General features: G+C 36.9%; 1 protein-coding gene across 1 annotated transcript; it reads left to right on the top strand.

Moving 5' to 3' along the window:
- Positions 1-618: 618 nt before the first annotated feature.
- On the top strand, positions 619-16,787 carry tmem63a (transmembrane protein 63A). Its single transcript, XM_055044631.1, has 23 exons — positions 619-803; positions 2,636-2,801; positions 3,030-3,109; positions 3,264-3,342; positions 3,449-3,486; positions 3,585-3,727; positions 4,574-4,625; positions 4,718-4,826; positions 4,915-4,985; positions 5,070-5,150; positions 5,619-5,736; positions 6,757-6,890; positions 8,274-8,417; positions 8,682-8,835; positions 8,935-9,041; positions 9,135-9,221; positions 9,312-9,377; positions 9,601-9,763; positions 10,441-10,546; positions 10,642-10,809; positions 12,907-13,022; positions 13,115-13,165; positions 14,563-16,787. Exons 2-23 carry the CDS (start codon positions 2,661-2,663, stop codon positions 14,701-14,703), a joined length of 2,349 nt encoding a protein of 782 aa, XP_054900606.1. The 5' UTR covers positions 619-803; positions 2,636-2,660; the 3' UTR covers positions 14,704-16,787.
- Positions 16,788-17,016: the final 229 nt, after the last annotated feature.

The raw sequence follows: 17,016 nt of genomic DNA, 5'->3' as shown, positions 1-17,016 counted from the left end.
CTTTGATACCTTGGCTGGATTCATGGCCCAAACAGAACCAAGCCTGTTTCTACTTCTTATTTGCACTGCTGAACAACATTATAACAAGATATAAAGGTCAATAAATTTTACATCATACCCCCCTTAAATTACCTTGTGATTTTCAAGCTGATATTCAGCTCTAAATTGTTTCAATGTGTTCTTATTTGGACAATATTTAACAATTCAATCGTTCATATTCAAACTGTGCTGATCCTAAATGGATTATTCAACAATATAAAAAGACTCATCAAAATACAATTTGAGTTTTATCAGTTGTAAACTAAGCAACATGACTAAGTCAAATGTTTATTCTGAAATAAAAACTTCAATCCATGCTTGAATATACAGACTATAATATTCTTATGCATAAAAATATCAACACACATTTATATGTTTCTGTGTTTAGCTGCTTTTATTGTCTGCTCGGTTCGATATCGTCCTTTAAAAACTTTCTACCTTGCCGATGTGGCCATTAAAAGTGTAATTTGTGCAACCAGCTTTTTCACAAGCAGTTTAAGTTTTCTACCTGAAGGGAGAGGCTCGCGGACTGGCGACCCACTGAGCACGAGACTCGCTTCTGCGCATGTGCGGAGAAGTGAAGCAGGCGAAGAAGTCCCGCATACTTTTGGTTATTTACGGCACGAGGAAACACAGTTACAGGGTTTATTAGGGACAAGATTGTTTGCGAGATTTGTCTGTCACTCACCCAGCCGCTCGCAGATAAGGAAATCTCGTTACATCAGCGGCTGAGGCCCTAAATTTACTTTAAACGGTTCGTGAAGGTAAGCGCATTCTTTTGTACCGCAAAGTTTCTGGGTAACTTCCGCAACTGTCTCTCCATATTAATGTATTAAAGCGCTAAATATGTCAAGCGGTTATTAGTCTGGTCAGTGTTGCTAAATTCCGACTTAAAACGTGGGGTTCAGCTGTGTTTGGTCAAGGTGTCAAAAATAAATAAATAAATAAAATAAACAAAAAACGAGACAAACTTCCGAACAGCTGCTTGTCTTCACACTGTTGCTGTTTATGCTGAGACAGTTCGAGACACGTCACTCGGCCATATGAAGATTTTTAAAGTGATTATTTGCGGTAGCCTAGAACATTTAGCCATGCGTCTCAAGTCCTGTTTGCTTCCTCATGACTTCGTCTATTTTTACAGGAAAGGGTGTGTGTCTGTGGTTTTATTTCTTGGAGAACCAGTACAGTTAAACTGGCTTTGAGTTGAATTGTAACTCCTCTGTCACTGACGGCATCTCATCTCTTTCTTCATACAAAGGCTCCTCTAAAGCTGGACTCTCTTATAAACCGAGGTCTTAATTGATGTTGCACATCAGGTGTCTCAAAATAAACAGACACTCCCCATAAACCAGACAAAAAAAATGTATCTGATCTGATCTCTGCCAAATATCAACATCCGGCATCCTGCATGTTTTAGTTCTCAACCTGGTGTAAGGCACCTGGATCAAATGATGGCTTGTTGGAAGAACTCTCTGATGCTGAAAAGATTGTTGGTACTAAAACGTGCAGGATGCCGGCCCTCGAGATGTTTCCTTTCAATGTTTTTCTGCTTCAGCACACCTGACTTCAATTGATGGATGGTTTCCAGTCTTCTGAATGAGGTGTGTTAAAGCAGGGAAGCATCTCAAACATGCAGGTCAGTGCACCTTGAGGACCAGAAAAACCCCCAGATCTAACAAAATGCAAAGCAAACAAAAATGTATACCGTGGCTACTGCTTAGAGAAGACAATATTTGTCTGGACTGTTATCATGTTATGTATTCCCTATATTGACTATTTTATTGGAGAGCATTTCAAAGGCCTGCTAAAATTGCTTGCTGTTTTCAAAATCAATATTCTACCCCCTATGGATTTACACTGAGTAACAAGTTGGTCTTAGCCAAGTGTTTCTATTTGCTCTTCCAGAGCCTGAAGTTAGTTGCTTACACAGAGATGTAGCTTACCAACTAATTGCAAAATGTAATGGGTGGTGCTCCTTGAGTTTCAACACCATGATGGGTTTTCTTTTTTCATGTCTGGAAGTATTTCCAAACAGCTTAATTTGTCTTAGCTATGAGCAAGGGCAACTGAGCCTAGTTTCAGCCACCTTAACCACAGCCAGAGAAAACGCCAGTCACTTCAGCTCTTACTTTAAACCATAAGAATAATATTATGTAGAGATGAATTTGTGATTCATCTCTTTTCTGGAACGCAATGATAATGACTGGCCAAAATGAAATAACCAAAAATGAGTAACTCTAGGTGGTAGCTTGGAAGGTAGCTCTGACTGCAAGCAAAAGACTTATAAAAAGTTGTGCTGCTATGAAACAAGCCAAGCAATGAAAAACACAAAACCGTTTATCAAGTTGCTCAACATTGTAAAACTGCTGTTTTTTGCACAAAGTTGATTGTTGCTCTGACAGTAAGGTATTAATTAGTTAGTAACTTCCTAAAGTGTTTAAAGAAAGATATAATGCACCACATAATTAAAATATTCTTAGTTTTTTTCTTTTAGTTAATTTGGATGGTACACCAAGTATAATAGTTTTTCTTATTCTCTGCCTTATTGGACATGGTCAGGTTATGTTTGAAAGTGCATTTCTGTGATTCTCCACAGATCAACAGCTGGCCTCACTGCAGTGATGTCTGCTTTGTGGCCTATGGAGATCTCTAATTCTACAACTCCTATAAGCTGCTTCAGCTCCAACCAGACCACTGTTCTCTCAGGACTCGACTTTGGAGGAGTGCCAGTTGTCCTGCTGCTTGACTTCTGCGTTTTCATTGTATGTTTCTGTTGACCTGCCTCTTATGTAGCTGAAATTGCTTAGCATTGAAAAGCTTAAGTTAAGAAATGTTCATTCATCAGGACTTGTTCTGTATAACACCATTCAGTAAACTCGGTACAAATTTCTTTTTTTTCTTCTGTTCTTCCAATGAGTTGATGTCTCTGTCTTGTTTTCTACAAGGACGTCATACTCACCCTAAATTTGCTATTGTTTTTATACCACCAGGTTCTGCTGCTGCTCTTCTCAATTATCAGAAAGAAGTTCTGGGACTACGGTCGTTTAGCTCTGGTGTCAGATAATGAAGGGTTGGTTGATACCTTGACGTGCATTTTTTTTTTTTCAGCTGTTAAAATGAGATGGTTTGGCAAATATATTGACAAGAATCTAAAAAGCTAGGTTAAAATAAATTGTGGTTTTAGGATAAAACAGCATTTTTACCAGGAAACCTTTGTGTGACAGGTTTAATGAATCAAGACATCGTCGTTATGGACGAATGTCGTCCACTACGTCCAACGTGGAGGACCCTGATTATGAGTCGGTATGCAGCATCATCATAAAAAAAAAAAAAAATAATAATAATAATAATCTCAAAATGCTGCCACTTTTAGTATTCTTTGTAATACAGTATTTCTGTTCCTGTGCAGAAATTCTGCTCTTGGCTACCATACATCGTCAGAATGGAGTGAGTGTTACTGAGCTTTGTTAATTTTTTTCCGTCTCTTTATTTAACTTAAACTTTTTTTATTGCATGTTGCTGATTATCTTGTGTTTGTGTTTCAGTGAGGAAAAAATTAAAGAGAAATGTGGCATGGATGCTGTTCACTACCTCTCCTTCCAGCGACATTTGATAATCCTGCTAGTGGTCCTCACTGTCACCTCCCTGGCAATCATTCTGCCTGTGAATATGTCTGGAAACCTCTTCAGTAGGTCTAACGCCTAGAATTGCATCCCATCTGACAGAGTTCATATGCTGAACACTAACAGACTTACCACAACAAAGCAGAACAGAAAAACAGGAAGAAATAAAACATAATAACATGTACAGAAGAAGTATGCATAAAAATGAGCCGTCAGTCATGCTTCAGTTCATAATAAATGATTTAAGACAATTTTTAATAGCTTACTTTTGCTCTGTTTATTAAAGAAAATGGGCGTTTGTATCCAATAAATAATAACAATCTGCAGAAAGCTGCTTTTAGCATTTTTGGTTTTATCAGTGATTATAATCTGTCAAATTTCCTCTGATTAACATGGATTGATAACAACATGTAATATGTAATATGAGCTCCAGAAAGTAATATGCAGGTAACTTATAAGTGAGGTTTGAACAGTTTCATGTTTATGTATCCTAATCTTCTCTTAGACCTTCAGAAAATGTTTAAACACAAAGAGAAATAAACTTTTATAAAGTTTGACTGGGTACAAAATGGAACTAGGTTGGCTTTAAAGGCCAAGGGCAAAGGCATAAAATAAAGGAAGCCGGCACATCCGCATGTAAGGTGCACATCACACCTAAAAGAGAACAGAAAATAAACTGTGGCTGAGAACACGTCCCAGCCACGTCCACAGCAATATGGGCGATTTTTCAACATTTTCAGTAAAACAAAATACGGTAGTTAGCAACACAAAATACCATCGGATAATAAATGAAATGCACACGTAAGGGAAAAAACAAAATGTTCTTGTATAATTGGATAAAGATGTTCACACGCTCAAAATATTTGTATTGTGTTGCGTGACAAAATAATAATATAACTTAATTCTTCTAGGAAATGATCCCCAGAGTTTTGGAAGGACAACTATTGGAAATCTTTCCATTCAGTAAGTATGATTTAAAAGTTAATGTGCTCTGGTAATTAGCATGCAGTGCTGCTATCATAAATCTTTATGGTACTTGCCATTTGTTACACTAGAAACAACTTCTTATGGCTTCATACTGTGTTTGCGGTTGTCTACCTGTCCCTGACGGTAGTGATGCTGCGATTACACACGTCAAAAATGAAAGGCATGCGCAGAGAAAGAGTGAGTCTATTATTTAATAGTTACATAAAACAATTTGTGATTATTTTTTTTTTAATATATAATTTACCTTTCATCTCCTTTTCTGCAGGCCAGAAACACCCTGTTTGTGTGTTCAATACCTAAAAGAGCAACAGATGAGCAAGTAAAAACTCACTTCACGTACGTAAAATGACTTTGACTTGACTTTTTGTTTTGAAGCAACCATATCACTAGTTGCTCATCTGCTGTTGTATTTGTCCTTAGGGAGGCATATCCTTCTTGCCAGGTGTGTGCAGTGACATTGGGCTACAACGTGGCCAAACTCATGTACCTTGATAAGGAAAGGTAAGATCTTAGAGATAGCTGATTTTCTTTTCTGTGCTTTTAATACTCTAGACTGTAATTTTATTCATTAATACAGAGTATTGTATTTGAAATGACGGCTGAAAGATGTCGTCATGTCTCCACGGTATTCTCATCGTTTGATGTAAACCTCGGGAATTTGCATTCTAATGCAACACAGTTTATTTCATATGAAGGACAAGTTATTATTTCCATCATGAGTGGAATATTAAAATTTACTGCTCTGTGACTGCTAGAGATGAAACTACATGCTTAAACAACACAGTGAGTCAAAAGGGTGTGGCTCTGTTTCTATGTTGTTTTTAAAGGCAGTTAGAAAAAAGCATAAGAAATTAAAAATATTTCAAGCACAGTCTTCATGCAAAGTAGTTAAGCATAAATGTTAGCTTAGCTTTACTTTTAAGTGAGTATCCCTTTGTCTGTGTTTATGTTTTTCTTATTGCAACGCAGGGTTCGAGCTGGGAAAAACCTGCGGTATTACGAGCGTATCCTGGACAAAACGGGAGTGCGAGAGCTGATCACCCCTCGTGTATGTGGCCATTTCTGCTGCTGCGCCAGCTGTGAAAGGGTGAGATGAATCCTTTAATCCAGGCGTTCTTTATGTCACAGGGATTTTTAAATTTACACAATACCTGATCAAAATGGGTTAAGATCAGGTATTGCCCCAAGACCTAAATCTCAATCAAGGCATGCTTCTTTAAAAACAACGCCGTTTTAAATTACAGTCAAATGACCCATTTTACTTAATCAGTAAGGAAGTATAATGAAAAGGAAAGTAGAAAAATAGTTAGTTTTTTTCCACATTTATTCAGATCCTGGACATTTTCAAAATGTTTTTCTTCAACAAATTTAAAAATGTGTTGAAGTAACCCTATTCTTACTTGAGTACATTTCTGACCTCTCTACCTCCTCTGCCTGTGTCCAACTCCTTATCATTTAATTGATGCCAGGAATGAGCCCAATCTTCTTTTTGTGCAGAAGTTGTGTTCACTGTTGCGGTCTACATATTTAGAAGAAATCTTCATTGTCACAGTAGAAAGAGCAAAGTCAGGGAGGAGTCATTAGACCAGAGGCCAGCAGCATGGATGATGATACAGGGTCTTCTGAGGTAAGGAGAGATTACAACTTGCTGAGAAAAAGATTTCTGTTCAAGGCAGAAAGCAGGCAGGTGTCAGGACAAAGTTTTCACAGATATTTCACTCTCAGTCACACTTTAAAATCTATAGTTAGTGTCCTGCCTAACTATCATAGGCGCACACTATTTTCCTCACAGACAGTTTACGCCTCACACATTGTCTGATTTTTCCATTTAAAAAAGTAGATTTCAGAGAATGGACACATTAGTTTCTAAAATTGCAACAATGCATGAGCTATGTTACAGTGTAATAGCTACGTACTACAAAAATACATGACTTTTCTATTCCTTGAATAAATAAATCACCGGGGATTCCAAGGTAATTTGATTTTAAGAGATCTGTAGAAAGAAAATTGGTTACAAAAGCAAAACCTATATATTGTGGCTAAAAAGGGAAAAGTTAAATAAAAGGAAAAATTGTCTTACTTCAATTTTGTGTCTATTTTCTCCCAGGTTGATGCCATAGAGTATTACAGACATAAAGAAAAGCTGCTGCTGGAGGAAATGAGACAACATGCAGAAGAAGTACCACGGCAGCCTCTGGGTGTCGCTTTCGTCACATTGCAGAACGAGGCTATGGCAAAGCAGTGAGTATCCGTTCTTCATTCAGTGTTTGCAATATCTAACTTGTTCATACAAGTTAGTATGAAAAGGTTTTGTGATATGCTACATCCACAAACTTGAAATCAGTTTGAGAGTTAGAAACAGCGCACAACTGAAGCTGAAGGCAAATTATGCATGATTTATACAGTATGAAAAACATGATGTACATTTGTATTTATCAAAACTTTGAATAGACCAACTTTTCAATACAATTAAGCTGCAAGTTGTTTAGAGTTTTTCTACCAGGGTTGCACATCTGCCAACAGAAAATCTTTGATCTGTGCATCTGTGAACAGCAACTTTTCAGGTTTTTCCAGATATTCTCAATTATATTTTAAGATGTGAATATGTTTTAAGGACATTGTACACCACTGAAACTCTGGGTGTATGTTTAAGTACATTATACTACCAGTGAACTTCCATCTCAATCTGAACTTCTTTCAGGATTGACTTGGCTTTAGGTCTATTTCTCATTCCAACTCTGACCAGCTTCCTTTTCACTGCTATAGAAATACATCCTGCAGGATGATGATTGATCTCATCCAATCAGCCTTCTTCCAGAGGTTCTTTATGTCCCCTACAGGACTCGTGGCTAAATTAGAATGGGAGAAGTGGGAGCTGTAATAGTTTTCTTTCGACATTTGCTTTTTTTCCCTTGGAGTTTATAACTATGACATGTCCTAGCAACAGATTCTCTGTACCTCCCAGCTTAAGTGGACCATGATTACTTAGTAGTTTTAGCATGCTGCTCTACGTGATATTTTCAGTGGATGAACAGCACTTTGTGAGATGTTCAGAGCTCAAGATATTTTATAAACTAACCCTTCTTTAATATTTTTCATCAGTGACTCGTCTCGTGTTTTTCCAACCCTTGTCCTTGAGGCACACTACCCTGCGTGTTTTAGATGTTTGCCTGCTTCAGCACACCTGACTTCAACTGATGACTGATTAACAGGCTTTTCCTGAGCTACAGTCGTCTGACTCAGTTGTGTTAAAGCAGGAAAACATCTAAGACATACAGGGCAGAGAACCTCAAGGATCAGAGTTAGGTAAACACAGCTGGCCTTCACAGAATGACTGATCAGAGCTAAAAGCCTTTACAAAACTATACTGCATTTGTGGAGCAGTCAATGGAAATATTTCTGTCAAGATTTGTCTATGAAATAATGGTACAGTGATTCCTTTCATATGCACAAATGTGCCTAATTACAATAGTATTTAGGAACAGTTTTTTGCAGTTAATATAAATTCTTCTGGTATTGCAAATCTCAGCTATATGATCACTGGATGAGTTTGTAAGATAAGACTCTGTACCACCAGCAGGATCAGGTATCATCCATCACTAACTGCTATGTTATTCACTGTAGCATCCTAAAAGACTTCAATGCCATCAAGTGTGGATGGCCAGAGTGCTGCTGTGGGAGGGAGCTTCAGCCTTCTTCTCTCAGCAGAGATCTGAATGTGCACAAGTGGCGGGTCAGCTTTGCTCCACATCCCAAAAGTGTTTACTGGTAAGATGAGAAGCATCAGCACTGCACACTGCGTTCTCCCTGCACATCCTAACTGTGTGTTAAAACAATTTGAAGCAATTTTTATATTGCCTTTAAATTGTGTTTATTTACCAATTTATTCATTGTTAATGGGGTTTTATAAATACATGTTGTTTTGAACATTTTCAATTTTCTCTCTCTTCCTCATATCTTGCTTACACACAACATCTGATGGGTTTTGTTTTCTTAGTGTAACATCTCTGTTTTGCTTTCCATGACCACCAGGGAGAACCTTTCAGTGCATGGTTTCTACTGGGTCATCCGCTGGCTGGGAATAAACCTCTTCCTGTTTATCCTGCTCACCTTCCTGACGACTCCCACCATCATCATTAACGTCATAGATAAGTTCAACGTGACGAATCCAATATACAGTCTCAATGTGAGTTCTGGTGACTCAAAGAACATTAAGCTATCATAGTTTTGTTTTGGGAGAGGGTTTTAATCTTCATGTTGCTTTTTTTTGTTTTTCTCCATCTAGAGCCCCATCATCAGCCAGTTCTTCCCGACTCTTCTGCTTTGGTCTTTTTCTGCATTGTTGCCTACGATAGTCTACTACTCCACTCTGGGAGAGGCACACTGGAGCATGTATTACAAACACGTTACACTGTGGTAGTGAGTGCATAGAATAGGTTTTTATGGCAAATACATATTTTTATTTTTCTGTCATCTGGGTCCCAGGTCCAGTGAGCAGCTGAGCATGATGCGAAAGTTGTACTTCTTCCTGCTCTTCATGGTACTTATTCTTCCCTCATTAGGACTCACCAGGTAATTCTGATCAAGCAGAATATCACTTACCAAGTGAAGTTTTTTTTATTGTTTCAAGTAACTTTGTTTGTTTGTTTTTTGTATTTTTAGTCTTGCCTGGTTTTTCCGTTGGCTGTTTGATAAAACGTTTCTAAATGACGGAAAAACAAGATTTGAGTGAGTATTTTTTTTATTGGTTCTCTAAATTCAGTTATAGTCTTTAATTAGAATATGATTGAATAATTATATTCTTTAATTGTATTAAAGAATATCTGACTCAAGCAATCATTGTGTGGATAAATGTTTCCAGTTTTGTTCCACTGTCCCACAAGATGATATTCATCATATCTTCCAAGGTGTTGATGACCTTTTTTTTTGGTTTTTTTAAATAATCCTCAAGGTGCGTCTTTTTACCGGATCAAGGTGCGTTTTTCGTGAACTATGTGATCGCGGCCGGCCTGGTGGGCTCTGGGATGGAGTTATTGCGGTTGCCAGGGTTACTGCTTTACACCATACGTTTGATGCTTGCTCGTTCTGCTGCAGAAAGAAAATACGTCAAACAGGTAATGACATTTTATGCTTTTCTTCATATTTTATTAGCCGTTCTTGTACATATGCGTATGTAAATCAGCATTTTGTATAGGTATCACAATGTATTGTGATACAAGTATAGTATATTTCATTTATATCATAACATATTGCATATCTTACATGTTGTGTGTAACTGGTTTTAGCTCTGCAGAATGTAGGTAAATTCCTCATAATTAGAAATTAACAACTTAAATCTCAGATTACAGTGACAACCACGTGGTTTATGTATAAATAGCGAGTAGGACTAAATAAGTTAATCTTTTCCCATCTCATTTTCAGGCTAAATTGTTTTCTTGCTTATGTGTAAATACAGTAATATTTTATAAAAATAACCTGGATAACTTAGACAATTTCTTGTCCATAACGTAAACACATTTTTTTGTATATTTGTGCATATATGTGTATATACATGTATTTATTTCATTCCTCTTTTACCCAACAAGGAATATAATATGCATTTTTACTCTTTTTGTCTCAAAATAAATAAAACAATAAATATCTTTCATTTTTAAACTTTAACAAAAGTGTCTTTAATACATTTTTTAATACATTTTTTCTTGTACTAGAAATGTTGTCCTCTGTTTTATATGAATATACTTACTGCTTCATTTAGAAGTAAATTTTTATATATTTTTTTCTTTCTTCTCAGCACCAAGCTTATGAGTTTGAATATGGAGCCATGTACGGCTGGACTCTTTGTGTGTTTACGGTCATTATGGCTTACAGCATCATTTGCCCCATCATTGTGCCATTTGGTAAATAATCCGAATCCCGTTTTATGCTTAATCTGATTGACGCCAAGTAACATGAGTGTTTTGGTGATATGCGACTTTTTGTTTGATTTCATTAGGTCTCCTTTACATGCTGCTCAAGCACCTAGTAGACAGACACAACTTGTTCTTCGCCTACCTTCCTACTCGCCTCGACCGCAGTGTCCACCTCGGAGCTGTCGATCAAGCTTTGGCAGCACCAATCATCTGCCTCATATGGCTTTACTTCTTCTCTGTCCTGAGAGCAGGTACTGTGGTGAGAAAGGGGCAGATTTTCTTTACAGACCAACACAAAGTTGAAGGAAAAGTTAGTTTTTTGTAGTTTTAAACCTGGAAAGTGAGGCATACATTCTTTGTATTGGTTTTGAGCGCTACCGAGTCAATAGAACAAACAAATTTGCTCAAATTAGAGATAAGACATGTCTCCACCTATTTTTCACATCTACAAACTGAAATGTTGCCCGTTGTTCTTATCAAATAACTTAGGCTCAGTCAGATTGAATGGAGAGCATCTGTTGACATGAATTTTCAAGTCTTTCCACAGATTCATCGCAGGTTTTCGGCCTTGTCTTTGACTGGGCTAAGTTAACAAATAAATACTCTTTGGTCTAAAGCATTAAATTATAGCTCAGGCTACACATTCAGTGTCATTGTTCAGCTGGAAGATCAACTTTCTCAGTTAAGTAATGCATCTTTTAAAAGATTTTCTTCCAGTTTTGTCCAACATTTAGCTATGTCCACAGTTCCATCATCTTGAACAGAGTTTTCAGCCCCTGCAGCAGGGAAGTTTTCCTACAGCATAATACCACCACAATGTTTCACACTAGGGATTGTCTGCTAAGACTTGAAGTTAGTTTTTCTGTGACACAACATTTTGCATGTTGTGCCAAACGTTCTGCTTTGGTCAAATTTGACATCTAAAGCATCTTCCTACCCTTCAATTACTTTTGGCAATCTGCAATTGAGACTTCTTTAGATTTGTTTTCAACATTATTATCTTTCTTTTTCAACCAAATTTGTTGAGTTCATGACCAATTGTTTAATTCTCCCATCTAAGCTGTGTATCTCAGCAGGCCCGCAGAGTAACAATGGGTCTCTTGGCTGCTTCTTTTATAAATGCTCCACTTTTAGGTGGATGGCCAGGTTTTGATAGGTTCATTTACTCTATTCAAGCTAATCTTTAGAGTCAATTTATTAATACATTGGGTTCCTGACATAGTTTTATTTTTGATGTCTTAGAGCTAAGAGACTTAAAATATAAATCCTAGTCAGTTTTCAGATTAAAAAAAAAAGCCTCATTTGAGATTTCTGTGAATATTTTTGTAAGGCACTCTACCCTTAAAAAAAGATTTAAAAGTTGGACATCTTGATAACATAAATTTTGAGTAGTCAGTACGTTTTGTGATTTTGTGTCCTTTAAACCTTAAAAGGTTTTTACGCTCAAGTGTTGACATTTTAAGGTGAAATCCTAAAATGAGAAAAATGAAGCTCCGATAACATGTCCCCCTGCAGTCAAAGTTCACAATAAGCAATCCTCCCTGGGAACTCTAAGTTATGTTAAAGATATGTAAACAATGCGTAATGTCCTTGTTCCCTTGCAGATCAAACATTGTGTTCCAGAGCTGCATGTCTCTTAAGTGTGAAAAGCCGGTTCAGTGTAGTGGCAGTGTGAGCGTGTTTGAGGTTTTTAGTTTGTTGAATAACAATCAGGTATGAACAGCCTCTGTTAAAAGCTCCTAAGGCGCCGACTGAACCTTAAACCTCAAAGTTCAAGGTTGTAAAAATCTCAAATTATTGAAGGTTAATATTTTAACTTCTTCATAAAAATAATGCCTTTAACGTGCCTCGGAGAGGAGAACATGCTTCTCATTTTAAAGATCAGGAAATCCCAATTACTACAATAAAGAAAAAAAATGTTCAGACAGTTGAAATGAGTTTGCATGCATACCTCTGTGTTGCGCAACATATCACTTAACTTTATTAAAAAATGTCTCGTTTTGACAGCCCACCTGTCTAGCTGGAAGAAAAATTACACTGTAATTTATTGTGATATCCTCCTCTTTTGCTGAGAAGAACTATCTCCAATAATTAATGAATGATTTACTGCCAGTGTCACATGTGTTTGCAGGCAGATATTTAGCTGTTTTTGTTAAGATTAATCAAAGGATTGTCTGCTTCAAGCAGCTATTAGCAACACACACACCTGTCTTGGGCAAATAACTCAGTACTACGTCATGATTTACCCGGTTTTTTGTTTTCATTTGGGTTTTTTTACCCTGCTTGTTTTGTGTTCTTGGGAGTCGACATTAGTAGTGCGTTTAAAACCATTCTGTACTGTCTTTCAGGTTTCAAAACGGCTACATCCCTGTTCACCTTAGTTGTCCTGTGTTTCACTGTCTTCATCTGTTTGGGCTTCACCTGCTTCGGCCACTTTAAGTACCTAAGTCCTCATAACTACATGGTGAGTCTTCCCCCACCTCTGCGTGTGAGCGCACCATTGCTGTGACGTCATCCTTCACGCTGAGCATTCAACTTGTTTGTTTTCTTTTTCAGGTCAAAGAGGAGGACCAGGACACAGTAGAGGGAGTGGAAGAAAATACTAAGGTGGTGTACTTGTGACTGTTCTTTCAAAATGACAAATTCCAGTGTGAACAAAGATCATGTATGTCGAGAACATGTCTCATGTTGACCTGAAGTTAAATTCGCTGTTTGTTTGCTGAACCTATTGGTCATGTTTCTGGTGGTACATATTAACATTACCATCATGTGTGAAATATTTCTGTTTTGAGACAGTACAACAAACAAGGAGACTTACGATAGAATACACACATAGAAGAGACTGTATTAAAGTTCAAATTAGCAGATTTGCCACATTTTTGGCTAAAATGTATGAAAACCTTAAATGCAAAACATTTTGCAGTTCTTTAACAATGAGCCTTAAAGTTTATGTCTTCGTTTTGCATGGCAGCAAGAAAAAAACTCTAAGCTTTCTAATTATGGCTCTGACTGTACAAATGGGCAACTTTAGGCAAATAACTATTGTTTGCAGTAATTTCTGGACCTAAATAGTATGACATCTTGCCTTTCCTATTTTGAAGACTGACTAAAGGTAATGGCTCTTTGTGTAAAGTTATATTTATACCAAAGGCTGGCAGGAAGTTATGGATTAGTACAGATGCGATCATCAACTTTCTGATCATTTTAAAAGTGTGAAGTGTCAACTTTGAAAAAAAAAAGTGACTTTTGGTTATATCATTTTATTGGAATTTTTAAAATTGTAGTTACTGTAATTTGGTTACAATAACTACAATTGTAACCAAATTACCATTATTTCTTAACATCATTTTTTTCTGACTGAATAACCATAAGTAATAGTCACCATTGACCAGCATTGACACCCCAAACAAGAACGATTTTTACATTCTGTTCACACCTTTAGAACTGAATTAAACCAGAATATAAGTTTAGAGTCTCAGAATCAACAAACTTGTTCGTTCATTCTGAATGGCTCATTTAATTTATTCATAAAATGAAATGCTTCAAATTTATTTATGAATAAATTTGAAGCATGTTTTCAAAATCTACAATTGCCATGCTTTTTTTTTTCTTCTTCAGGGACATCACTGTCTTTACCAGTTTATCTAATTCTCTGCTGTTGTTCCCCCCCCCCCATCTAAATTTAGTTTTTATTTCCAAACTCTCAATAAAACAGCTTTTATGTATTTATTTTCAAACTTTAGTTGTCAGAAAGTGAAACAACTGTGAAAATTGTATCAAGATTTAATATTATATAATTAATTGCAGCCATTTTTAAAACATTTTGAGGTTGGTTTCTGATGTAAACGCAGACAAAATTGTCAATCGTGAGTGAAAGACGGCATCTGTGCTCTCGTTTGGACTATGCTTTCTTCTGTGGAGATCAAAGTTTGTTACTCAATTTTTTTCAGATTATGGTAGATGCCATAAATGATAACCCTCTGTCCTTATCTGCACATCTGCAGGTTTATCTTCCAAGAGTGCTTGATACGCAATCACCGGCCACCACCACAAAGGAACCTAGACCTCAACAGTCGTATGGCTCCTTAGACGACAGTCTACCTGACAGCTTTAGTCCAATGGAGAGCGCCATGAAACATTCATAACTCCATGGGTTCTTTTGAGGAGCACCTTAGAAACAAAGACGCCTGTAGTTATCAAAAGTGATTCGACTTGGTTTTCAGATCTGACTATTATCTGTCCCAGAGAGTCCCACTAACAGTTCCCCTGTTCAAACATCAATCCAACATCCTTACTGCTTTCTGTGCATCAAATGTCAGTTTTCAGGGGCTTGTTTATAAGAAACAAAAAAAACTCAGGAATTTTTTTTTTAATATTTGACTTATTGTTTGCACTCGAGCAGCATAGACAGAACACATCCTGTTTGAGAAACTTTCCAAAGGACCAAGTGATATTTGTAACAAACCAAGCCAAAAACTTTGGAACTCTGTGTTGGCTACTTGCACATTTTACAACTACAGCTTTGTTGCAACTTCTACAACTTGCCAAAGAGCTGGATGAGCACAAAAGTAAATATTTTCACCCTACAAGGGAAAGATTTTATATTGCACCTTCTGTATCTTTAATGAAATGACCAGTGTTTATCAATGAGACAAAGAAACCAAGACTTTTACATTTACCAATATGGCAGAGGATCTGTGACTGGAAGTTTACTTTTTGTTGCAATTATGCATTACTTTTATATCCACAGGTAAACAGCCATATTTTACATTTTAATGACTGAATTAATCTTTTACCTATACCTTTTTTGTTGAATGTAATTAATGTTTATTTTTCAAAGAAGTTTTTGCAATGTTTTGTCAAAATGGTGAAGGACTTCAGTGTTAATATATTATGTCATTTTAAACTCCAGGGAGAATTTGAGTGATATGTGCTTTTCTTGTCACCGGGTGGCGCTGTTGAGCTGCAGTAACGCAGTGGGTCCCCTGAAATATTCATAAAGCTGAAACAAAAAGGTCAGACCTACAATGTTGCATTGAGCATTTCTAGCTTATTCTGACACTGGTCTGGACCAGTTTACTGAGCTACAACCCTGCCAGCTCCACCTCCTCACCTGATCCTTTACTATTGTTTCCTTTTCTTTTTCTTACCCTCTCTTTCTCCTGGCCTTTCCCCTTTCTCACCACAGTACCTGCCTCAGCAGGGAAACACCACTGTTGTTAAATAAAGGCCTGTCTAGAAGGGGACCGCAGTGATTAGCACAGTCGTTTGAGACGGGTGATGAAGTGCTACACCATCACGTTGAGGTTGGTCGCCCTGGTGAAAGGGAAGGTTTGGACGAGGCTCGCTGTAATCTAATGGAGCCTTGCAGTGGCTCCAGCAGAACAAAAGCCAGTTCAGAAGCAGTAAGAGTTGAAGAGGTTTTCAGTTGCTTCGAGAAAAACGACTTTGCTTGTTCACTCGCTTTGCAGTGTTAAATGTCCACACATTCTTTTACCGACCGTTCAGGCTACAGAATGGTAAAACACAAGTCTGAGGAATACATTTAGCATTTTAGCATGATAAAGCACACTTAGAGTATTTGGATAAAAGCTTAAAAGATTTCAATGTCAATTCTGTAAAATCTGGTTGTCATTTAATTTGAGGGCAGCACAACAGTGCCAAGAAAAAGGAAATTGCCAGCTGTACCCATATAAGTTTTCTCTTGTTGCTTACATGTCCAGTACAATCCAGGATCTGATTTATGGATTTTGATTCTGTTTTGAATTACTATTTTTGCACTATTTAGAACCTCTTGTTCAAAATCTAAAAAAAAAAACAACAAAAACCTAGAGCTGTAAATCCTTCAGATAATTATTGAACAAACAGTTAATTTATTTGTGAAAAGACAAAAACAAGTCAATGCTTTTTGTTTTTACATAAAAACCACTTTAGACAAGAACGAAAACAAACTGCTCTATATACACAATCCTAACCTGGAGTCAATTATTTTAAGGCGATTGTAGATTTTAAAGAAAACTGTTTTATTTGTTTTTGGGTTTTTTTTCTTTTACTTTGTGAAAAAAAAAAAAAAAAAACGTAAAATGAAGAAGGAAGAGCTGGTCAAGGATGCCATTTGTGCAAAAGTCACCTCTGCTCTGTCATAATGTTAAAGTTTACATATGTTTATGCAATAAATACAGTTTTTGCTGTTAAGTTTTTCATTAAAGTACAAAATATGACTATGCAACTCCATGTGTCTCATTTTGTTGAAGCTGTAATAAACGGAATCTGTCATGGCTACAATACAAAAAACGCAACAAAGCCACACAACAAAGCTGTGCAGAGTCAGGATTTAGGGCCACTAATGGATCACAGATATTCTCATTCAGCTCCAAGAATGGGGAGTTTGATGTTGGACACCTGATACACTATCTGTGCTTTGTGTATACAACGCCCAGCCGCTGCTGGAGAAACTT

This window comes from Poeciliopsis prolifica, unplaced genomic scaffold, assembly GCF_027474105.1.
Source record: "Poeciliopsis prolifica strain line A6 unplaced genomic scaffold, Auburn_PproV2 SCAFFOLD020, whole genome shotgun sequence".
Lineage (NCBI taxonomy): Eukaryota > Metazoa > Chordata > Actinopteri > Cyprinodontiformes > Poeciliidae > Poeciliopsis > Poeciliopsis prolifica.
Note: the sequence above shows the minus strand (reverse complement) of the source record. Positions and strands in the feature narration are given on the sequence as shown.